This window comes from Pieris napi, chromosome 13 (assembly GCF_905475465.1).
Source record: "Pieris napi chromosome 13, ilPieNapi1.2, whole genome shotgun sequence".
NCBI lineage: Eukaryota > Metazoa > Arthropoda > Insecta > Lepidoptera > Pieridae > Pieris > Pieris napi.
Window position 1 is genome coordinate 5,908,200 of NC_062246.1, and position 26,048 is coordinate 5,934,247.

The following is a 26,048-nucleotide window of genomic DNA, read 5'->3' on the forward strand; positions in this document are numbered from 1 at the left end:
GTAGAGACTACAGGATTCTTAGAACTATAGAATCTATCTTGATATCTTTCACCAGTTATATTTCTGATATATAGGGAAGGATTAATTGTGGAGACATCATCTAGAAATTTTACTCTACGGTTTGTATAGCGACAGAACAACCATAACTACATTTGTTGCACTGAAAATGTTTAGAACTGGCCATTTAGAAACACTGCTATTGATTTTTTTTTAATTTCAATTTTGAGAACTCTTTACTAAGAGTTCAAAAAAACTTGGCGGCGCGAAATGGCGGCAAATCTAAAACTCTTGTTACACGTGAAAATGAACCTAACGCAAGAAAATTTTCGGTCAATTATTTATTATGACTTTCGTTGTGGGCTTACGACCGAACCCAATAACCTATCTCAATCCATAATCCACCATCTGTGATAGTAAACTTAATCCTAATGTTGTAACATGTGACCCAATAACCAATAGACGGATAGTAATAGCCATCTGTCGATACAAGCTATCCATGGGAGGTCGTATCGGTGTCTGTGGAATAGACCTTTGTATGAAAATAACAGTTGATGATCGATTTCGACAGGTTATTATTTTAACATACTTACACCAGTTTTAAAAAAAATTAAATTGATCAATTAAGATCGACTGTCACGGTCTGATCTCAGATTGTTTTCAATCTGTGATTGTGGATTGATTATTGGGTTCGGGCGTAACTCAACAACAAAGCTATGATAGGTTGCGATTAGCATTTCATAATGAAGCCCCATCTCGTGCCACTATTTACAACTGGTAAAAAGGAATACAATCAGTTTCTCGCTTGAGCACTAGATGGCAGTAGTTGTAAGTTAAATACTCCTGAATGTTTTCAGCAAAAATATAACCTGCATCGTTATTGCCAACCCGCTTCCCACATTCCGTTGGTACAGAACTGAAAATGGATTTGACGAACTAATCACTGATCCTGATACGGTAAGTGCCAGAACTTATGTTCATGGTATTTGTGATTGTTAATATATTTTTCATAAACAACAAAGCAGCTACGTTGGGATATTTATTGATTTTATTTATTTAAACTTCGTTACATTACAATTCAAAACGTAGCGAAACGTAATATAATAATTATTGCTAAAAAGCGATATCTTCCAGGCAACCCTAGCAAGAAAAAAATACTAAGCATAAAGTGCAAGAAGTGCATAATCAATTCAACAAAAATTACTTTTACCTTAACTAATAGATTTTAAAATATTTTTACATTATTGAATATGATAAAATTCATTAAAGTATAATAACTAAAATAATACATTGAAAAATAAATGACTAAAATTAACATAAACTACAATATATCATTAAAAGGAGTCCCTTTAGCGAAGGTTCCGAAGATACTGGCAGCGTTCCCCCTTTGAATTGCTAGACTAATTCTTTATCCGAGGTAGCTGCCAGATCTTCGGTCTCCTGTGATGTCGACTAACCTTTTTGATATGTCTTTATTATTATTGAATATTAAATTAAGATCCATATATATTTAGGTGATGACCTCAGAGGATGGCAATAGCTCAGTATTCATTTTGCGAACATTTGACGAGACTGCGTTCGGCCAATATAAATGTTCAGCGAACAACAGTAAGGGACAGGTCACTATTTTGTATGATGTTTCGCCTGGGAATAAACCAAATTCTCCTGATTTTGTAAGTATCATGAATCGCTTTAAAGCACTAATACACTAATATTATTTTATTAATTATCTTTTTTTAAATGTAGGTTTAGTTCTTTTGAACGGATTTTAATATAGTTTTCATCAATATACAAGTACTTGTATGTGTGTTATACTTTATAACTTAGCACCCGTATTACATAATGCAGCATTTTAATGGTATTTTTTTTATTCAACTTGTGTACAATGATACAAAATATAAATCGTTTTATATATAAAATTCCCGTGTCACAAAGTTCGTTCCCCTACTCCTCTGAAACGGCTCGACCGATTCTTGTAAAATTTTTATACATATTCAGTAAGTCTGAGATCTATATCTATCTTTCAAATGCCTAAGTGATAAGGGGTGTCCACCCCAAAAAATTTATTTTTAATCTTTTAGATTTTTTTTTTGTTTTTATTTTTTTATGATACAGTATACAAAAATACACACAACCCTTAATTGTCAACCCTCTACAATCAACCCCTATTTTGTATTATAGAAGAAAGTTACTTTTATTGAACTAAAAAAAATGTTTCCTAGAAATAATATATGTACCTACATGACAAAACGACGTTTGCCGGGTCAGCTAGTATTAGTATAGATATCAGCGTGTATATCTCATAACGTAATGTATCGCCTGTATGCTACCCCAATCCCGAAAAAGTTAAATTTAATAATACAATACACGAAAGTTAACAACACTAAAAAGAAAAAACTTTTTAACCGGATTGAAGTTATGTATACACCGTGACCACGCACGCTGTAAAGTAGAGTAAAAGTAGTAGTAAAATTATGTTAAATAATTGTAAATTTATAATAATACATAACTTCAATCCGGTTAAAAAGTTTTTTCTTTAAATGTGTAAAGGTTATGTTAATAAAAGACAATACTATATTAACAACACTATCTCTGTTTTTCAGGTGGAATTAGTATCTAAATCGAAATCTGAGCTTACATTCAATGTGACTTGTTCCACTTGTAATATGGCTACAACGGAGGAAGATATGTCTGAGGACCCAAAAAATCTTACAGTTCTAGGTAACTTATATCAATTACAATAGCTCTTCATAGCTCGGGCTTTAAAGACAATTCAATACCTTCTGTATTCTTGATAAAAAGACATTCTTAAGTGACACAGAAAGGTCCACGTTTATTTAAAAAATACAGTCAAAATCTGTTATAACGACATCGAAAGGACTACTCGTATTTGGTCGTAAAACAGATATTGGTTACAGCCGATGACGTTGTTAAGTACCTAATACAATAGAATTCAACCGGGACCTTTGATTTTGGTCTATATAACCGGTATGTTGTTCTAAACGATGTCGTCGTAAACGGTTTTGACTATATAATTAAAGCATACAAACATGGTCTTACCTACTTATATATTTTTATTTCGCCTTCACCATAGAAGAATTGTTAATTGCGCTTATAGAAAGAAAATTCCATTGGTGCAACGGCGTAATTCGAATCTCGAATATAATCTCGAATAAAACCCAAAGGCCAAAACTAAAAGTGCTTTAGTATCAGCAAAAACAAAAGCCAAGTATATTTATACTGACTTAAATCCTTTATTTTAAAGATAATAAAATTCACATTACTATAAAGCCGACGTTCAGTTGTTGAGTTCAGCAAAGTGGCTTCAAATAGTTCGTGTAAGACAAAATTGCCACTTCGCCTATACCTTTCCCAATGGCTATACTGTCTTGGGCCCATGGTAATTCTTTTGATGAGGCCTTATCAGTAAAAAGCGTCCCTACTCAGTTTAATTTTAATAAACTTCGAGATTTTCAGCGTACTCAATTACACTTTGTATATGTCCTACTAATGGCCATAGGCCTCCTCTCTTAGGCGAGAGGGAATGGTCTGTAGTCCCCACGCTAGCCCAATGCGTATTGGAGACTTCACATTTATCCATAGAACATAATATCTCTTGGGCAGGGGCCCTCTTGGGTCGGGGGCCCGTGGCATTTATTACGCCACTGACCTTTCCCCTGTCTCTTTTATTCTGTTGTCCTTATATTATCTAAGTTATATTAATTAACTCCAATACATTTTCACTATATTTATTAAACGTTAAACATTTCAGGCTATTCATTCCAAGTAGTGGCTGAACAAGAAGGATTTCTAGCTGATTGGGATGCAGCTATCGAGTTTATTAAAGATATCAAGGAATTTAATGGTAAGTATTTTTTTTTTTATTAGTATAGAAATTCATAGTCCTTTCGATATGTACAATTTTATAATAGTAGACCTGGAAGAGAATAATACTCAGTGCTTATATAAAAAAAACGTTTCTAAAGTAAAATAGTATTATGAAGACTTCTATCATTATAATAGGTATTGGGATGTGATCATGTGCTTATAGTGTAGATATCTCAAGTAGGAGAGTGTCGTAGGGAAATCCCTAACGAATACATGTCATGATTTTAATTATTAACAAAATAATTAGTTTAGCATTGACATAAACTCTAATGATAGCATCGACGATGAATCCCCATTTGAATGTAGTTATTCTAAGTAGAAAGAAAGCATTATCGGATAGAGGCGATCGTAATTTGTAAAAGATTGTTTTTTATCAGTTTTAAGCTATTTATATTATGCTTGTATATAATTAAGAATGAGATACATTCTATATCTGCTTACTTTAAAATTCGACATTGAAATGGAGTCTTCCTTGGAACCAATATAACAAAGAGGTATATTTAAAATGCAATTTGGTTTTCCAGATACATTGTTCACAATAGGCCCACTTGCAAATGACACAACATACCACGTCCGAGTGCGCACGCGCAACGCAGCTGGATTTTCTGAATGGATTAAAGTCACTCCCAATCCTACAACAGACTTCGCAAACAGACTTGCTATTTCGTCCATACTTATTATTATATGTTTCTTGTACACTTTAATCAATTAAATATTTAGTTCCATATATCTTTAGTCGGACTACATGTTCTCAATTGTTAAATCAGTCAACTGCGATGTCTTAATCGGGCTTGTTTATATTTATTTTTAATTACTAATTGTAAAAAAGGAATTAGACGTTCCATTTTCATATAGCTAGGGAGGAGTTTTATTTGGCTGTTGATAAAATAAGTGTTTATTGGTGTTAATTGTCAGTATACTATATAATCTATAAATGTTAGCTATTTCGACTGCAATTATAAAAATCATTATAAGGTAACGTTAAGAATAATAAGAATATAAATTATATATTTATTTGAAAATTTTGTGCGTAATTATGTTAATGTTATAATTAAGTGTGATGTAGCGATATAACTTGCTTATTATTTAAATTACAAATTTTAATTGCTGCTTCCAAATCATTTTGGAAAATTCTTTTGCTAGAGACGTCCGATTGGATTGTCCGATTAATAAAACCTTTATTCAGAATCAGAATTTACGGTTTGTTTCTGTCATCTCCATAGACTCACTCTAGAGGTTCATCTTTGGGTTGTAGACATCCACTGAACATCCAGAACTGTGCGGTTCTCATTGACGAACCTTGTCAAAACCTTGCCAGCCAATCTTCTTAGCTTCATGGCTACGCCAACGTCACTTTTCACGTTTTTAAGTATTTCAATGAATAAGGGATAGATTGTATAAATCTCAAGTATATATTGTCTCGTCTTGTATAATTACTTATTATGTTTCTAAACAATTTTGACCAATTTCTCGCAATTTCGCCGATATAAGAACATATTACGACTAAAATAAATACTGGTTAGATTCAGATATTCTGGCGTCCGTTTTGATATTAATTTTTCGTACTTTATGCTGTCAACTTTCTACTGACATCTATTATGACAATAACCTTTTGATAGCTATAGTGATTATCCTATTTACTCACCTGACTACGAAAATTTATATTTATAATTTCTCTTACAGAACAAAGTTCTTTAAAGTTAGCTGCAGTAGATACAATTGTATAAAATACAAAATGAAAATATCAAATAAAAATTAGATGTAGCCTGCCTACTTTTTTGCTGTGTAAATATTTTGTTTAATAATCATTTTATCCAAAGCAATTATTTTTTAAGTATTGTAAAGTGATATACTCTTAGTATATAATTTTAATTGTAGATTATGAAAATATAGTTTATTTAAATTAATTCTCTTGGTTTAGATTAAGTAAAATAGTTATCTATAACTTCTTTGTTTTTTCAAAGTACTGTGTATAAGTGGCCTAGCATAACTTACCGTTTTACCTTAAGTCAGTTATTACATTCAAGTTTACCGTTTTATTTAAACAAGCGTTTAATTTGACAATTTTAATGATTTAAAAACCTTGTTAATCAGTTAAAAATTAAACGAATTAGTGTATCTTTGATTAATTTAATTTATTATTTGATTGCGTCCTAGCATTGGACTTATCTTAATTTGTTAATCCTTTAAGACTCCGAAAGTAAGTTATCCTAGGCTTTATATAAATAATATATATATATGTATTTCTTTACATTCCATTTACATAAATTTATTTTATTATACGACTGTACCAGATGCTGCTATGATTTTATGATTCTAGTCTCTTAGGCCACGCTGGCCCTTCGTTTGCTATTTACAGTCACAAGAAGTAGCCAATTTTCAGTAGTATCGTTGCCCTGTACAGTGTACACTGTGGTGTGTGTACATTGTAAAACCTTTTTGTCCCAAAGCGGTGCTTCTGCAAACTCCTGCAGCCCAGTACTAATTCAGTTTGTTTGGCTAAACTTGTCCTATTTGACGATCAGGTTATATTTATAAAAATATTTTTGACGTGACAACGTCTTATAAATCGATGGAGCCGGCTACACGCACGAAAAAACATGACTCATGCGGCGTTACCTCGCTCTGAGGCGTTCCATTTAAGGCTTGAAGTGCAAGCGAGAGCGCGAAGCGACAGAGAGGCACCATCGGACTCCGCGCTCTTCAGCGTTCGACATCTGTCTCTCTCCTACTTGAGTGAGCGATTCGTGACGTTGTCACGTTCAACTATCGTCAGTAAACCGACTTTAGAGACAACCGATTTTTTTTTTACAAAGCTGAAAAAAGATGTCCGCTAGTGGGCTCGTTTATTATTATAAATGTTTTATTAATTACCAAAATACACTGCCACTGGTGTCTTACTATTTGACCATTGTCAGTGCCTATAGACTCAGACTACGGTAAAATCAGACGTTAGTTTTCCACACGACATTTCTGTCGTAACCCATATATAATGTTCCACGGACATGAAACTGGAAGCTTGATATCTTTGATGCATAATATAAGATGGTCAGATCATGATAAGGCATTGAAAGATCCAGAAGAATAAGGAGTAAGTTTCAGAACCAAGCTAACTGGCTGCGTGTTGTATAAATGTTAACGTAAAATTGTAAAAACCGTTAGATTGTAATCTATCTCGCGAGATTATAAACTGTCGAAAGATTGTGAACCTCAGCGTATTGCTTACAATTTAACGTATTATTAGGTGCGATCCGTTTCACAAATTGACGGTTTCACTTCGATAGATCACAATCTACCGAATAATAATACGTTAAATTGTAAGTAGTTCGTTGAGGTTCACAATCTTTTGACAGTTTACAATCTCGCGAGATAGATTACAATCTAACGGTGTTTACAATTTTACGGTGACATAAATAATAGATGCATTTCAAGAAAGGGTTGCGATCAGGGTAATTTAATAAAACCCAAGCAAAGACCGAGCATAGCATGATAATTTTATTTATTTATTACTTAAATGAGAATTTATTTCCACTCTCGAATATTTGAAATAAATGATTGTATTTGTAAAACGTCCGTCAATTGTATTTGGGTAGGATTTTCAATTACCTAGTTATATTCTTCGGGAAGACTGAATTTCCTATTCCAATGTTTCCTTCTCCATTCATTTGTTTTAAGTACTTCATAGTTATTGTGATCGCTTGTAAAGCACCTTAATTTAACTAAGCTGTTCTTCGAAGCATTAATTACGAACTTTATATGTTCATTTATGATTTGTATAGCTTCCAAATGGGCATTGACCTTTCTGCGTGACCGCGTCTTTCGGTCTTAGGGGTACGATATATGGGTTAGTTCTTTAAAAATTTCGTTTATAATGCTCACATTTTATTATTTATATTGCTTGTAGCTCCTGTATGAATGTATCTGTTTGTAAATAAATAAATTCATAGCATTTTCACATTTAGGGTATTGTTGGTTGCAGATATTATGTTACACTGGATGCCTCTATTAAAGGTGATTTATAAATCGTGTTTTATTTCCTATTCTTAATCTTTAGTTAGTTGGATATTTCCCCTACCATGATGCATGTTAAAAGGACATCTTTTTACCACTGTGCTAGTAAATAGAAGTACCGCTCTTTATATAATAATTTAACAAGCTAGACCAGTGTTTCTAACGTGGGGCCCATGCCTCACAGGTTGGCAATTTGATTGTTAAGAGGGCCTATTAAATTAAAAATTTAGAGGGACAATTTGTTACAATTACTTGGAATTTTAATTTCAGTTTCTCATTTTGAAAATTTATTTACCGTGTTTTCTTAACAACTTCCTAGTAATTTCTTCCTAAAACCTATCATTTAAGCTTCTTAGGAGTAAAAATATTTTTTTTACTATTAAATATTATGTATATTACATTGCTTAAAAGTTTTAGAAAGGTTAAGATGGGGCATGGTACAAAAAAGATTGGGAAATACTGAGCTAGACAAAAACGAAGTGAAGAAGTCAAAATATATATTTAAACGCTTTACTTAGATTGTATGCAAAATTCAGTTTTTACGTATACGTACTTTATCAACTTAATATATTAAAACAATAAAATTAAAACAATCCTTGTATAATACTTTAATGACACCGTGACTAACTAAACCAATCTCACTATAAACATAGATCCGAAAGCTATAACCAACACTCCCCCAGCAAATAGTAGGCCGTATAAACGAGCGATAGAATCATGACTTTCCTCAATTATAGGGCTTTCCTCAATATCCTCCACTTCCGGTTTAAGATCTGTGGCACCTTTGACTGGTGCGGACCAAGAAGACCAGCCGGCCTCATTGATTGCGCGAATACGCAGCCAATATGACGTGTCTTCCTCTAGCTTTGGCAATGTTATAAGAGCAACTGTGGAGAAATAAATAATCATTTAAAGAAATAATATATAATAAAAAGATATATAAGTAAATCATACGTCTGATATTGTTATCTAATTAAATAACTGAATAGCAAAATATGTCGTTAAGCGCAAAACTCGAAGGCTGGTCCAATTCCAGTATTTCTTTTATTTATTCTTTGAACTCTGAGAAAGGATTTTGAAGAATGAAGAAAAAAAATTGAAAAACTGCAAGGAAAAACTTAAAAAACCAGTTCTAATTGCGGAAAAGCGAACAGTGTCTAATATATATTGGTAGGTACATACCAATATAAATAAGACAGCTACTAAAAAGGAAGACTAAGTAAAAATCATAATAAGGCGAAATGAAGTTCGCGGGGGTAGCTTATATGTATTATAAACAAATGTTATTATGAAACCTTTGTCCTTATATAACCTTTTAAAATATATTAACTTTGAACATTTTAGATGAAATTAAATTAGCTAGATAAATCTCATTTTTTTGCAGAAATTTTTAGTTTCGAGTCGAGTCTTTTAAAACAGTGTCCCTGTATGGTCCAACAATTGATTTAGTAAATTGTTAAATTGGAAAATCTTGGATTTGATTAATAATGTAACTGCTTGATAACATACACTATGAAAAAATGTTTTAGTAAAAACACATGCAATATCCCTTCACCTGGCGACTACTGGACTTACCACCACTTTCACTCTCTATACCATCAAACTCTTCTGACTTCACTTCTATTTCAGTTGCTTTTCTCCATTCAGAATTTCCTTTCCTTTTTAATCCACTCGCTTGCACGTATTGAATTTCAACTCCTTAAAGAAATAAGAAGCAAATATTAAATATGCTTGAAACTTTTTTTTAATAAATTATTGTATACCTGCAACTTGATAAAACGCTTCCTCCTCCCAAGTTACCCTTAATTGTACTGAATTGTATGTAGAATTGTTTATATTTAGCTGAAATAATAATTTAAAAATAATAATTTACACTTAGGTTCTTTTCACTCAAGAAATATTTTTAATAGATATTTAAAATAAGAAATTGTCCATACCCTACAGTCTTTATTACGGATCTTAATTAAATTAACCACAACGAAAAAGCAGGACAACTGACTCTTTTTTTTATATACTAGGGGGGCAAACGAGCTTGCGGGACGACCAAAAAGGGCAGCCCATAGACACCCATTTTTAGTGGGTGCGTTGCCGGCCTTTGAGGGAGGAGTATAGTCGCTTTTTAAACATTTGGAGGTCGTATCTTTGAGGGAAGAGACCCCCCCCCCCGGAGTCGATTCCACAGTTCGCAAAAGAAAATGCCTTGTGAAACGGACTGTGGAAGACCTCCAACTAACTAACTAGTAAACGCTAAATATCAAAGCGTACCTCGATTGGCGCTTGTGGCTTTTCCAGTTTTTGAATCGCAAATACTTTATCAACATTCCCATACTGATTTGTCGCACGGCAGACAAATCTTTGACCAAATATTGACTTCTCCACCTTTAAAATTATAACAGCCTTGCTGCCATCTTCCGCTACCCTTATTTCAGTTTGAGGAATTTCAGATAGATCACTACCAACTTCTTTGAACCAACGATATGTCGGCTCCGGATACGCCTCAACGGAACAAGTTAGTTCTGCACTGGAATTAAAAACAGCAATAATTATTTCATTTTGTTCTGGTATGTTGAGCGCTTTCTCCAACGTTGAGGGAGGATTGAAGACACCAGTGGCTACGGTCAAGAAGATGTATATCCTAACAAACCAGAATAACTTCGCTAGCACCTTTTAGGTCATCATAATGATTTGTAGGAACTGATTGCAACTGTGTATATATTATTATGTACAACTATTGGTACCTCAGAAGACGGCAAATGGCCTAATTAGTTTATTTATTTATTTCGTAACCCTACAGTTAACTCAAATTATATATAATAATAAACAATTAAAATAAAATTAAAGCCAAAGATGGAATATATAATATTTACAAAGTTTCAAACTTTTACAAAACGGAAAAAACAATAAAATTATTCAATACATTTTACTAAGTAATGTCTAATTTGGCTGTGTTGTGTGATGATGTAAAAGTGAGGATGTCATGATGCAGGTGATTTTTCGCTATGGATATTCTAGAATCTAGATACTCCTTTTAACCATATTCCGCGATAGCTTATACAATCGATTTTTAAATATTGGTCGTTATGTCCGGGCTGCGCGATACAAAACTGCATAGTTAGTGTTGATGTGAAAAACATTAAACGTTGATTTCTGTCGATAAGTAAAACTACTAATAAATTCTTAATTATTACTTCTAAAATATATTCAACACAACACAAAAGCTAATTTATTACAGAAGCACAACACAGTTATAAAAAAATTAGATTCAGTAAAAAAGGGGAAGGTCCTAGGTCAAATTTTGACACTTAAAGAATTTGGCATTTATTGTGATGTAGTATGCAAATGAAGGCTGACACTGACATATGATAAAGGCCGATGGAATATTTTTGTTTTCGAATATGTATTTGAAATGCACATCTAGAGGAAGCGAATTGATAACAATACACTTTTTGTATACAGCCTTGCGATTATTTAAGGAGGGAACTTATAGTTTATTGTTTGTCAGAATGCCAAATTGTAAAATAACCACCACCAAACTACTTTACGACTGATTTTAGCGCGACCGCCGCTGCGAAAACCGCTGTGAGAGTTCGAAAAGTGAGTTACAGAATCGCAAGGCGGAACTGGACAGAGGTTTGACTACAACCCCACCTGATATTAAGTGAGATGGACACCCCTGTCCAGGAAATGTCTATTTAATCTCCTTTTTTATTAAAGCAATCTCGCTGTTGGCCTTAAGGGCCTTTACAGCTCAGCTCAGCCTGTTTTGGCGAGTTTAGCTCGGCCTGAATAGGCGTTTTACCCACGACTAGCGCAAGGACGTCTCCTGTGAGACTCGGACCTCAGCTTGGGCCGTCGCAGGGTGGTCAATCGCCTGAAGGGCAGGACGGAAGCTCACTGGAGTGAGCGAAGTTCGCCTTCCCCGATGAAGGAGGTTTTTTACCCTAATCTCATTTTGATTATTATTGGCCGCGCGGGCAGCTTTTAATTTTTCATTAGCTATTTAATCACCGCTTAAATTAACCCATATTATATTGTCTAGGGTAAATGAAAGGGGGCAAGGAGTTCCTTTGCTGTTTCTATAAAAAACGACGAACCAAATCGTGGACCTGGGGATATCAACAACGAAGGGGTGAAACTCCAGCGTGTTTCTAGAAGAGCATTGTTCTATATAAACTAGAACAAAAGTATTCCAATTCTGTACAATTGTTATTCATGAAATCGTTCTTGATACGTGGGAACAACAGAATGATATGGAGATTTCAAACTTTATCACCACTTACTTTTCATTTTCCTTGACGAAAACTACATTTGTATCGTTGCCATCAGAGAATACAGGCGCATCTAAAATCAGTAGCATCGAACGAAATTAAACAGTCAGCTTTACTTATAATTTCATAATAACCAAGTAGATTTTCAATTAGTTTATTCAAATGCTTACAGTTAATGTTAAGTGTAATATTAGTACTCTTGTTTGCTGTACAGTCTTCATCATGAGGACTGGACTGTATCGCTGTGCAAGTATAGATACCACTATCCTCTCTTTCAAGCGATCTGATGGTGAGAAGACCTTCAAATCCTTGACTGTTAAATTTTGTAGTCACTACGTATTTGGATGAAGCACTATCTTCTGCAAAAGAAATCGACGATCCGTAAGGAGAAATATATGGTTTACAATTCTGCTTTTAAATGTATTCTTATTTTTTATATAAATGGATAAACAACGCAGCAAACGATCCTGCGACACAGCCAAAAAGGGCAGTCATCGCAGCCCATTTTAGTGGGTGCGTTGCAGGCCTTTGAGGGAGCTCTTTGTTTAAACAGTTCCGCCAACTGTATCGTATTTAAAAAGTGAGACTATAACACTCATTATATTTACTTTTGAAGTGTTCCGACATGTGTATTTTAGAAGTGCGTATACCTGCCCGGAAATGCATTTGTTTTGTTTTTTTGAATTACAGAAATTAAGGGAATACCATAACCAATAAATAAGTGCATTAATTTTTAATTTAAACAGAGTAAACAGTAATACTATTATCGTACTATTCAGTAACCAGTATTCAGGTGCATTGAGGTAAATTTTAAATCGCATACAAATTAGTATTGCAGTGTTGCTTTGGCAGTAAACTTTAACCCCGCACCTCATTACTATGCAGAAATCAGCACGAGGCTGATATAATATCGAATTTTAAATTAATTTAAGTATTGAATTGTTACGACGCAAACCTGTAAATAAAAGATAATAAAGATATATATATTACCAACAACAATTTCTCCACTTCTATACCACACTAGTGTAGGTTCTGGCCCACCTCGTGCTTGGCAGGTGAGTGTTATGGACCTGCCCAAGTCCACGGTAACTTCTGTCGGTGTATCCACGAACTCGGCTGGATCTTAAAGAAAAAATTAATTACTTAAATACATTTCAATGCAGCCTTTACTAAGTTTATAATATTTGAAGATAATCTTAAATCTAACGTTAATACTGATGAATTGATATTTTATCGACATGCATTTTTCTCGGAATTTTTCAGACGCATACATATTACTTACATTTTTCCAAGCCCAAGTGTAAAGATAAATTTAAATAGTAATAATAAATATTATAGAACATGTTAATGGACTCTTTTAAGTGTAGTTTAGACTCATTAGAGTTCCAAAGATTCACTTCAAACGGCTAAACAGATATTTAATACGAAAGACATTTAACATATTAAATAAATAAATATTATATTTATATTTTATATATAAATAGATACTATTATATATATGTAAGGAAAACATATTTTCCTATACAAACTCTTTTTATATTTTATTTTTCTTCTTTGCCGTCTGAGCGACGATGTTTAATTTGTCACTTGACGTAATAGATGTAAGATGTTTTAATTTTTTAATTTTATTATTTTATTTTATAAAACCTAGAATATAGGCTTTAAATGTTGTTTCTTTTATATTCACAGGTGAGTTTGTTAATATATTTTTTTTTATTAAATGTAAATTAATAGATATTTCTTTTGTAAATAAATCTTTTGTATTCACAGAGAAACGCAGTTGCGCCTTATTTATTCCCAGTACTCGTATAAGCGATACCATTATATATATTTTACCAAAGACGTTAATATTGATTTTTGATGGATACATACTACGAAACCACGATTTCTATGTAGGTATCTGACCTAAGTGCAAATACGTCAAAGCCACTTAGAATTTCTGGTATGTATAAAAAAGCTTTCGAAGTATTTGTATTTCCATTTTGTAAAAACACAGGTTTGTTAATTCCGTATTGTAATATTTTTTCCTCAAATATTTTTTATAAAAAATACATAGAATATTTAAATGGGAAATACATAGAGTAACGTCACACCATAAACTTGAGTTTGTTTACATTGATTGTATAAATAAGAAAAAAATTAATATACATTACAGTACCGACAGAGTACAAATCCAAAGAAATAGAAAAACTTCGCAAATATCACCCACTCAAAACAAAAGGCAACCGTTTAGCAAACACCTGAACGATTGTATATAACTATAGTTATAAGTGCATCTGAAATTAGATGCTTCCAATCATTACATTCTCCATAAATACGCCATTTACACCTCGACCATAGTCAATAGGTGCTTAAAGATATCGTATTTGTAAATCGATCCTCGACACCACAGTACACCACTAATAAATCGAAACTTTTTTCGTAATAGTTGTATGCTGTGCTGTTTTTTTTTGGAACGAAGTTCCTTATCGCGCGTTGTGAAAGGGGGCTAGACGGAAAAAATTCTTACGAAAAGTTGTCACGACACTTTTTTGCTATTTACTATTGTAATATACCGGTTCTCGTCCGATCACCGAAGTTAAGCAACGTCGGGCGTGGTCAGTACTTGGATGGGTGACCGCCTGAGAACACCTCGTGATATTGGCTTTTTTTTTCTCTAATCTATCATACTGTTATGATACCAATTAACATATAAATTAATCAGAAGGAATTTCGTTCCATCCGGGTGTCCCTTGACACCTCTAAAGTTTTTTTATTTATAGAACATTTTGCTACTTCGACAAAGTGAACAAGGTTTAATTATAAATAAATATGGTTTCTATATTAAAAAGCCTGAAACCAGTCTTACACATATTTAAGACTTGTATAAGTCGTGTAAACTTGTACTGAAACGCATTCATCGTCAACAACTTAATTTAATTTAATTTACAACGTAAATCTAATCATAGTAGTTTGACTTAACAAAACTTTTTAAACATACATAATAATAGCATTATTAAACAATCACATAGATTGTATGAAATGCAACCATAAAATATACTGGCAGAATTAGAGATTATTCCAACCGTATTCAAACCAGCAAACAGAACATTTAATCCACAGAGACAGAAGTATGAAAACATAAAAAAGGTACAGTTTAGCTTGGAGACGTAGATACGTTTAACTTTGTATCCATCATCACCAAATGGCAAAGAGCGCTGATTTACAGCGACTCTCAACAACATTAAGAGAATCAGTTATAATTCTACGATGCTTTTGCGCATCACATAGATAAGATATGCTAAATGGCTTACAGAAACCTTGGGTTCATATAACGAATAGTCTGTGGCTTCACGATTATAAGTGCAATCAAGACTTTATACAATGCGTTAGTCAGATGCGTCAATCACGCGAGCGATAAACGTCATAAACAAGATTTACTACTGTCTACTCTGCCTGAGTTAACAAGAGCCGCTTGTTATAATATTAGCTATAAGATCAATGTTATTTTGTTTTATATATATTTAATTATAGAATTATCGGTGTAGGTATTATTGAATAGTTCTATCGTAGGGTAGGAAATTAAACACTCCTTTAAATAATGACTTGATTCACTATAAAGTACTTCACTGACTTTACATAAACTGTATAACTTCAAACTTAAAGAAAGGAATTGCCCGGGCGCATGTCACAACATCTTCTATAATCTATTCCCTACTCCGACTCGACCATCCCACTTCGGGGAAATGTTCGAGTCAATTCCTAACAATTCGTAAACAACCGAACGAGTCAAATGAGCAACTAATGAACATGCGCACTTGTAGCAAGATTCTTAAGTATTATGTTTCATAAAAATGTTTAGAATTTAATTAAATAAATATAAAAAGCTAAGTAGTGACTGTTAATATATAAAGATATTATTAGATAGATATAGAATAATGATGTAGGAAATAAATAAATAATACATACTGAAGTCTTACCAATAATACACAGCGAGAGTTCTCTTTTCTTTCCCCCCGCACGGCATTCCCATACACCACTATCTTCCACCGTTGCATGGGTGAAGACCAGCACGGCTGCCGGTACCCTAGCCCTATAGGAGGGGACAAAGTGCTCCTGTACAAACACTCGGTTGGTTGAAACCCGAGGAACAACCACGCCTGAGGGATTTATCCATTCAACCTGAGGAAAATGATTGGCATTTTAGTCTTACCAAAGACAATTACAGTAAATAGTTAAATCATTGCTATGGAAAAGCTGTAACGCTGGCCATGTTCAGCTGAGACCGACTGCTCTAAGCGGTCGCCGCACGGCGATCTGCAGTTTCCATACTAAATTCATATCCGCAATACACGGACCGCTCGAGCAGTTCCTGAGCGGTCAGAGCAGTCGCTATGCGGTCGAGTTTCGCCGTGCGGTCGACAGCTTAGAGCTGCCGGACGCTATACATACACGGACCCTACAAGCGGTTTTAGCCGACCGCGCGCCACTCCCTCAAATAAAATAAAAAACATACTTGTGTTTCACTGTGACCTGTGTGAATTTTAATATGTGACCGTTTTGTGCCAACGTTTAAAAATCTATATTTTGATTTGGGTTTTTTGAACAATTCATGATTTATACAAGTTATCTATAATAACCTATTTTTCAAGCCATGTTTTATACTGATTATATTTATTCGTTTTTGCAACAAACTCACAAGCGAAATTAGAGAATTATCACTAAATAAATTCAAAGCATTCGATAAACGTAGATTAATAAATAAAGTTTTTTATAAATTTGACTAATATTTAAATAATCCTAATCCTTGGGATTGATTTGCTCCAGTTCAAACAATTTGTGACTCAAAACTTAGCGATTTAAAGGAGTGGCGGAAAGTTTCTTGCCAGTTTTTCTTGCCCTCTACGCCCATGACTTGCGAACAGGTAGTAAATGTAAATTTACAATTAATTAACTTCATTTTTGAAGTTCATAAGTGTAGTTATTTACTTATATCAATAAAGTTATTTTGAGTTTACTCTCAATAACATATTATTCTACACACTAAAATAGCCTATTGTTTTAGGTTAGTTTGCTGTTCACACACTTCTCTCAAAATCAGCGTATTAAATACAAAAATGACCCTTTCCCATATTATTGAAAGAGCGGAGTGCGGGACTAAAGTCTAATATTAAAGAATAGTAAAGTTAGTTACTTAATTATTCTTTAACTACTAATTATGTTTTATTTTAGGTATATACCTTAAAAATTACTTGAGTTAATTATTTTTGACATCCTTGTCCTTTAGTAATTATTGCTTCTAACATTCAATTGCAAAATCAATACATAACGAAGTTAATAATGTAATTAATAGTCTCCATACATATTAATAATACATTGTGCATAGTAATTTCACTTAAATAGAAGGAAATTCTAGTATGACTACAATTCTGTATGAAATAAACTGAGACCTTATGTTCGATTTACGCGATGTTTTAGCGATTAAAAATCGTAATGCATTTTTAAAATATCATAAATTTTTGTAAGTACCCTCTTTATTTAAGTATTTCAATCGTGGGTATAGGTATGTTATCTAAAGCTGGCGGCTTCAACACATTTACACTTTGTGCTCGTGTAGTGTCTGTGTATAAGCGCGAGACGTGATGTCAAACTGAAATACAATCACAAATACATCACGAAAAGACTGTCCGTCTCTCTCGCGCTCGGTCAAGCTTATGAGTATAAAAGGAACAGTTATTGTTTTTCTTTTGCTACTGTTTATGTTGATCTTTACTGTTTTATATTATGATTATTTTATACATGTTGATCTTTTTTCAAACCTTACCAGGCCAATCTCGTGAAATGGTGCACAATTTTTTTAATTATTTTAAGCATTTTAATAAAAACAGTTTAATGAAAATTTTTTATATTTAACTTGACATCAGATGCGACTGGGGTTTCTCAATACTGAAAGAATAGTTAGTGAAGTAAAAGTGAAGTGTGTTGAGCTAGATGGAGCTTATATCGAAAAATTAAAAATTATTTACACGAACTACTCTTTCACGTTCTTGGTCTGGCTTAGAACTTTTGGATCCACCCTCGTATGCACCTAATATTTATATGTATTTGACACATTTTTATTTATTTACAACCCACCCAACCTTACTAAAACCAGAGTGGACTAAAATGTATAGCAGGGCAAAAAAATCTTATTTTGAAACATACTGTATGTGAAATTGCATTAGCCGCCAGCTTTCGATAACCGACCTATAGGAAAATGTGTTATTTTTATTGTTTGAATTTTTGGGAAAATGAAATAAACGTTTATTTGCCTGCAAACCAAAAATAAGAGGACATTTGCAGACTAGCCTTCATCCTTATGTACTACGTGATAATATTTTGCCCCTATCAGTCTAACAAAAAGTACACTATAGTGATAAGGACAAGACTATAACTACATTAGCTGAAGCAAACGTTTATTCACAAATCGGACACGTAAAAATATTTAACTGCAAACAAAACCTACAAATGTTAAGGTTCTCACTGTTACAATGAACCCACATTTTTCTTAAATATCTGTTAAAACAACCGACGCCATATATGAAAATTTTACCCAAATATGGTGGCCATTTATAATACTTTTGTTAAAAATAAATTTATTACCATGCCCGGTCTGCAAACGAAAATAGTATTTTTCTTAGTTTAAATATATTGTAGTACAGATAACGCACAGTAATTATTATATATTGTGACTTTTGATTAGGTTCCATTTCGAGATATACCGTCATACATACACATAAAAAGCAACGAGTAGCGCAACATCTTAGATCTGGCGTCTGTATGTATTTCGTGATAATTTAGGACGGATGATCACCTACCTTATACACGCCGTCGAATTTTTATGTCTCAGTCAAGCGTTGACACATTAGATCTTGTATTTTATCTTTCTAAAGGTACACCTTTCTGATACATTAACAGTGTGCCGAGCATTGGCAAGCTTTTGTAAATAAAATAAGCCAGTCTCCTCACTATGTTTTCCTTCACCTTAATTCGCAAGTGAATGCGCATATAGAATGTACATTGGTGCACAGCCAGGGATCGACCCTACGACCTCAGGGATGAGAGACACTGAAGCGGTTTTTTTTTTCGTGGGGAAATGCGTTACGCATACCCTCCCGCGGCATGGTTGACCTGAACAGTACCTTTACGTTTAACACGTACCTTTTGATTTTTATCACCACCCTTGCAAATGATGGATTTTCTAATTCCAGCGTTGTAGTAATTTCTGTCTGCTCCGTATTCTATTGGTTCCACCGATATTGTATTAAAATATCCCTTCTGAATGGTCTTGAGTCCATGAACTAAACAAAAAATAAAACAATACTAAAGTGTAGTTATAATTGTAGACCGTGATTATATTATGCAAAGCTTTGATATATCATAATAAAAAGTAGAAAAAAATACAAGCTTTTATTACTGTGGTTTGTGTATTTTTTAACAACAAAAAATACAAAATATACTAAGGGTCGATTCGACCAAACTTCAATTTATACACGAGTAACTATACCAAGAATAATCTATTCCATGATTTTAATCTCGAGTAAATCCATAGTCGTTTGTCCACGTAATCGATAGTATAATTGTGCTAGGAATAACAATACGCGAATAGCAAGAGAATGGTGAACGAAAATAAAACTCGGCAAATAAATGTTGTTCTACAACGGGACAGTGTAAGAGCATACATCATGTCAACTCGATTTTGCCGTATTATAGTGTGAAAAAGTAGCTTTTAACAGGTGTCAAACGACAACAAAAAGTTTTTATTTCTTGTTTGTTTGAGGCTTTCCTCTAAAAAGGAACTTCTGTTGAGCCCAGTTGAATTTCATTCTAATATTATAGAAAATAAAAAATCTAAAAACAAATAAATAAATAATAAATTGTTTAAACGTTTCATTATACAATGCTAGACTATTAATTTAGTGCGTTGCGTTGACTTGAAATTAAAACACAGAATACATATTTGTGAAATGACAGAAATCAGCTGATTGGACTGACTGACGCCATTAAATTATTCTAGGAATAGCTGTTATTCCGTGCGAAACGGCGGTATAGTAGCAATTCCCGAATAAGCCCACTATTCTTAGAATTTGTAGTTGGTAAAACGTAAAATTGATTTACTCTCGATTAACTGACGATTTATTCTAAGATTAAGATTTACTCTTGTTTGGTCGAATCGACCCTTATACCAGTATTTTTTGTTCATTACCATTTTCAGCCTTAATTAGGAATTATTTTTCACTTTTTAGTTTGATGTGCTTTAAAAGCGTGTTTTTTAGTTTTTTTAAACTATTATTTATTTTTTAGTTAATTTTTTTTTTTTTTCATTTTTTTTCGGATTATTGCATTGTCATCGATCTTTGACAGGTGCGTAAAGTTTGAATTAAATCTGTCCGTTAAAAGTGGGTCAAAATCAAGTCCGAAGGAGTCGGTTTTACAGGTGAAGCTAATATAAAGCGTGTAAAAATGACTCAAATTAGTCAATGGAGTATGAGGTATTATTGAGAGAAGGAATTGCCTTAAAATAAAACAGACTCAGATATGTATTATGCTTCACTCATACTCCTTTGGAGTTACTTTCAATTGCGTATTTTAAAAAAATAGTGTTAAAGTAACAATGATATATATTAGTATATAGTAACATTATATAAATACCTGTGTACAACGCCAAAATTGCAATAAAAATAACGCACTTCATATTTTTTAACACACCTCAATAGTATTAACGGCCGAAATGAAATGCCAGTTATGTGGAACGAGAGTTCCCGCTAATTAATATCAATTAGTAGTTATACTTGTACCCATAATGACATTCCGGAAGCAACACTTAGGCCATACAATTAAAAAGGTCAGATGAAATGGGGTAATAAGTACCGAATAAGGTCAAAGAAATCTTGTTTTATATATCTAGGAATAAAGAATGATAGACAGTCAAACACTAATATTGCATAAAGTTATTTTTTTGCAATACATCGGAGACGAAAGAAGGATTGTCAATAATTAATTACAACATAAAAAACCGATTTCAATCAAATTTGCACACCGTGTACAGTTTGATCTAACTTAAAAGATAGGATAGCTTACATCTCAATTTATACCATTGTGCTATTACCATTGTTTATTACATATTGCAAAATATTTGTTTATTATTTGATAGTCACAATTCTAACAGATGGCGCTGTATTGAAAGTACCAACGTTTCACATAAGCTACAATTTAATGGCATAACCACCAAAAAAGCATGGTGGTCCACATGACTGGTTTTCTCCTACCGTTTCCCTTGAATAGTTTACTAATATTTAATATAACAAAAACCTTAGCCACAGCAACGCTTGGCCGAGTCTGCTAGTTATAATATATAATTTCGGGTATAACAACGATGAAGGGACCACTTTAATTTCGTCGTTATATCCGGACGTCGTTACAGTCAAAAATAAATATGAAAAGTCTTAGTTTCAGTCTAAGCAGGGCAAGAAGAAATGATTAAGCGCGGGCGAAAAGAAGGCGAGACGCCAAAAGACCGCAGAAAGTAGAAAATATATAGAAGACCCTCACTGTGACGATTGTAACGCCATCAGAAGAAAAAAATGCATGCAATGAACACAACTGTCAATAGGAAATTACACCCAAAGTTTCAAAAGCGTTTTCAGTATTGAGTTTATGCAGAATCAGGGCTACTAATTAGGTTGGGATATTATTAAAAACTAAATAGTAGTTCTTCATGCATTTAGGAATGCCCTTTGTTAGTGTCCATTCCAACAATGGTAATATCCTGGTCCCAAAGCGAAGATGCCGATGAATTTCACTTAAAAAATTTCCACCCGACAAATTCAATCTGAGGCTAAACAATATAGGTATAGGCGCCACTATTATTAATTAAAAAAAAAAATTCAGGAGAAAACTGAACGAACTGCAAGACTGATATGCGTTTAAAATAAGCAAAAAAATATATTAGAAAAAACACCGGGAAAACCGTTGAATTCCGGAAATAGTGGAGATCCATAGATACAGGAAAATCGGAGTTTGTAGGAATACGTCAAACCAATGTCACATATGTCAAGACTTCACTCGACCTTTCATTAGGCACATAATGACATTTGCAACAATACAATGGACATGTAATTGGTTAGTAATTACGCATTGTTTAAATGATTTACAATGTCTTAAATGTTATTGACACAGCACGTCTTAACCATTATTTTAGTTGATAAACATAAATGTATTTTAACCAAATAATAACATTATTCACGATCAATTTTGAGAGTTGCCTTAATGTATATGCGAGTATCGCATTACCGGATCAAAACGCGTTTTTTAAATGGTAAAAGTGTCTGGGTTCGTAAATTTAACATCAAGTGTGTTCATGTCAATTCGTATTGAAGTCCATATAAAGTTTTTTTTTAATATCTCTACAAATATAGTTTTGCTAGACGGTTAAAATTCTAGAGTCTTTCGTCCAACTTTGATTTTATCGTTCTACGAATAAGTATCGCAATACAGCTAAGAAATGCTGCCAGCGTTTTTATTTTTTTACATTTAAGTCGGTTCGATTCCCAGACGAGGCAAGTAATTTTTAGTAAATCTTTGAATGCAGAATTACTAACTTTTAAAAATAACATAAAGTCTTCTTTCAGTAAAATACCCTATCTACGATATTTAAGGTACTTACATATATATATATATATTATATATATATATACGATAGGTCCATGATAAATAAATGTCAATGTTATGTTTTAAACAGATGTTTGGGATGAACGTAACGACGGAATATAATATAAAGAACATTGGTATCGAAGTCTTGACTATAACCAGTTTTACGCTTTGTCTTCCAGCAGTTCACACATATCTGTAGTCCCTACGCCTAGCAGTACCTTGTACCCTTCAATCTTTAACTGTCTATTTCATGATCATGACCACGTCCATAGCGTAGTATGTCACGCATTCAGTTATGATAGACCATAGTCTAGATACAGACAAATATGTAAACGAATAGTACAAAGCAAAGTTTATCCCCAAAATGAGATAATTTTCCACCTATGATATCTTAGCTACCTCAAGCTTTGTTCTTATGGGCATTAACTCTTTACTAAACCTTATTAATGCATAAGAATATGGGGGCCTGGTAACTTGCTCAGAGATGCATTACTTAGGCGCGCATTGTGCACACTTAATAATGTTACGGTAAGGTCCGATATATTCAGTTTCCGATATTAATTATATTATGGCAGAACATAAATTAATTATATACAGTATTTACAATTCTTAACCTACAAAGTAATCATAGAAATTATTAAAAAGAAAATCAAAACAAATATAAAAAGTTAGAAAGTCCCTGTGGCAGTGTACCTTTAACGCTGGCAGCATTTCCTCGCAGTATTGCAATACTTATTCGTTGAGCCAGGAAAGCACCAGCTCTGGGGTCACCGGTACTATCTATTAGGCGCCAACTTAAATCTTAAATAAAATATCAAAATAAATAAAAAATATTGTAAATACTGTATACTTGATTGTAAATATGAAATTTATTTAATAAATTTAAATGTAACTAATATATGTTGTAAAATAGTATATGTATCCCTTTACAATGGAACAGACCCATTTCTATAGGCAAGTAGGTATTTACCGTCTGACACATGTCGTTTTGTATCGCTTTATAAGATATGTCGCTTATTCTACGACGAATTCTATAATGATCACGCACATAGATATAAATATCCATTGTTGCAGTAGTGAACGACCTCAAGGTTGAGAGTGCAACATCGACAATACCAATAAATTATTTTCAAATTGTATGGGCCTCGTTTTATTCCTACAAAACTTTCCAACTGCTATCAACTATTTCAACTAATTACTTGGAATATTTACTATTTACATATTTTTTAACTAATATAATATTAGGTTAATTATTGTTTAGCGAGTAAACATCGCGTATAGATTCAAGATAGTAAAAACGTAAGCGGATGTATTTAGCATATGTAGTACAATCTTTATACGGTTCGAAGGGCAGCGAAGACAATTAGCATACCTAACTGTTTTCAAACCCAATCATGGGCCCTAGGCCTTAATCGGCCGGTGCGCGAATTATAGTCATCAAATGTTGCATTTTTTTTCAAGGGCCTGGACATTTAGGGTTTTAACTTGTTCAACTAACCAATCCAGAATAAATCAGAAATGATTTTACATACGGAAACACTACACTAACGTTTCTGAATCTAAATTTAATCGTAAGAACACATATTACCTACACAATTCGCCAATGTTTTGGGTTAAAGCTAACTGTGACACTAATTATGAGGATGTTGATATTTCCACCAATGGTAGGGGAGCCCAAGAGGGGATTTCGGGATTTACTAAAGCGCGGCAGATTAATATATAGGGGGATACCTTGTACCCGGTTAAGTACCTCCACAAAATATGAGGCCCATATATAAGGCCGCACGTGAAGGAGACAGGATCAGTTTAGTAAAAAAAAATTGACCATCAGAAATTCCCGAGCGCGTCAGATTAAGGTAGGGTGAGTTAATTACATCCTAAAAAGTGTATATTCCACTAATCTGACAATTTGAGAGTGACGGAAAAAAAGGGGAGGGCAACAAAGTTGTAAAAAAAAACGTCATCTCGACATTCTCGAGCATAGCTAATTTTTTTTTTATTTTGAAGGAAATAATTCAAGAATAATGAAAAATATATAATCTGACGATTTCCGCAAGCCGAAATAACAAAAATTCGTCGATAAAGTTAAATGCGTGCAGCTGCGTGATGCCTACATTTCCTTAAACCGATCGGAATCTACTAAACGGCGTTCTAAATATTTCCCTCAAAATTACATTTCCTGTGAATTTGAACCGATTCGGACCGATAGATTTTGAGAAATTTTGAAAAATCTTAAAAATATAAGAATTTTTTTTTTTTAAAGTGGTTTCTTTATTGATCAACTTCAAAAACTAATCCGCCTTTGAGCTTGAAAAACCACGTCGATCGCCACCAAGCTGGTCAAAAGCGGTTGATTCGTTCGAGAGATATCGTACACGAAAGAAACCCGAAAAAGTGTTTTTTCGGGATTACTCCGAAATTTGTGGTTCGATCAATTAAAATTGCAAAATGACTTATGAGGATGATAAAACTGCGTCGAATGCCGCCAACCGCGTGAAAATTGCTTGATCCATTCAAAAGTTATTGCGGTTTGAAAATTCCAAAAATAGTGTTCTATGAAACTTCTATCAGACTTTCGAGCTGGGAGAGCTCAAATGCATAGAAATGTTATTTCTTTGAACTCAGCGAGCTCAAAATATCAATTTTAAGCGCCCAGGAATGGAATTAGCGGGAAGTTGCAGGGATGGCCCTTTAGGTGAACCGTTTTTCTATTTTTTTTTTTGTCAGATCAGGCGAATCCCTCTAGATAATCGTCAGATTATGAGACAGTACGTTTAGAACATAAAGATGAACCACATATATCTTAATCTGACGCGCTTGAGTATTTCAAAATTGCGTTTTTTTTTTGCAAATTAAGAAAATGGCTGTGGGTTTGCGTCCCATCGAAATCGTCAGATTAGTGAATGAGAGCTTTTTTTTGGTGCACTTAACACTCCCTTAGAAAATCTGACGCGCTCGATAAAATTTTTTTTTTTTTAATTTTCAACCCTTAAATACAACCACCCGCATCATGCAAACGATCAGATTAACATACGTACATTATTAAAAATACGTAGGGCATAGATGCTATCAATATCTGACGCGCTCGAGGATGTCCATGCAACAGTTTTTTTTTACATATTTAACTATCTATAGCCGCTTCCCCCACCGATGAAAAGGAATTTATCATATAACATTTTTTTCTTCTTTTTATCTAAGCTTTGCATCCCAATA

At 33.4% G+C, this 26,048-nt stretch overlaps 2 protein-coding genes across 2 annotated transcripts in view; one reads left to right on the forward strand and one right to left on the reverse strand.

Moving 5' to 3' along the window:
• Window positions 1–5,040, forward strand: part of LOC125055275 (neural cell adhesion molecule 1) — a 112,967-nt gene extending 107,927 nt beyond the window's left edge. The window contains exons 7-11 of the mRNA XM_047657664.1: window positions 855–954; window positions 1,512–1,670; window positions 2,601–2,718; window positions 3,770–3,862; window positions 4,410–5,040. Of these exons, the coding sequence (XP_047513620.1) occupies window positions 855–954; window positions 1,512–1,670; window positions 2,601–2,718; window positions 3,770–3,862; window positions 4,410–4,597 (658 nt within the window). The 3' untranslated portion in view covers window positions 4,598–5,040. The remainder of the gene's footprint in view (window positions 1–854; window positions 955–1,511; window positions 1,671–2,600; window positions 2,719–3,769; window positions 3,863–4,409) is intronic.
• Window positions 5,041–8,449: 3,409 nt separating this feature from the next.
• LOC125055584 (neural cell adhesion molecule 1) lies at window positions 8,450–20,955 on the reverse strand. Its single transcript, XM_047658039.1, has 10 exons — window positions 20,835–20,955; window positions 19,344–19,483; window positions 16,124–16,325; window positions 13,155–13,286; window positions 12,335–12,523; window positions 12,177–12,237; window positions 10,162–10,417; window positions 9,660–9,738; window positions 9,472–9,594; window positions 8,450–8,783 (listed from the first exon to the last, which is right to left on the reverse strand). Exons 1-10 carry the CDS (start codon window positions 20,875–20,877, stop codon window positions 8,524–8,526), a joined length of 1,485 nt encoding a protein of 494 aa, XP_047513995.1. The 5' UTR covers window positions 20,878–20,955; the 3' UTR covers window positions 8,450–8,523.
• Window positions 20,956–26,048: the final 5,093 nt, after the last annotated feature.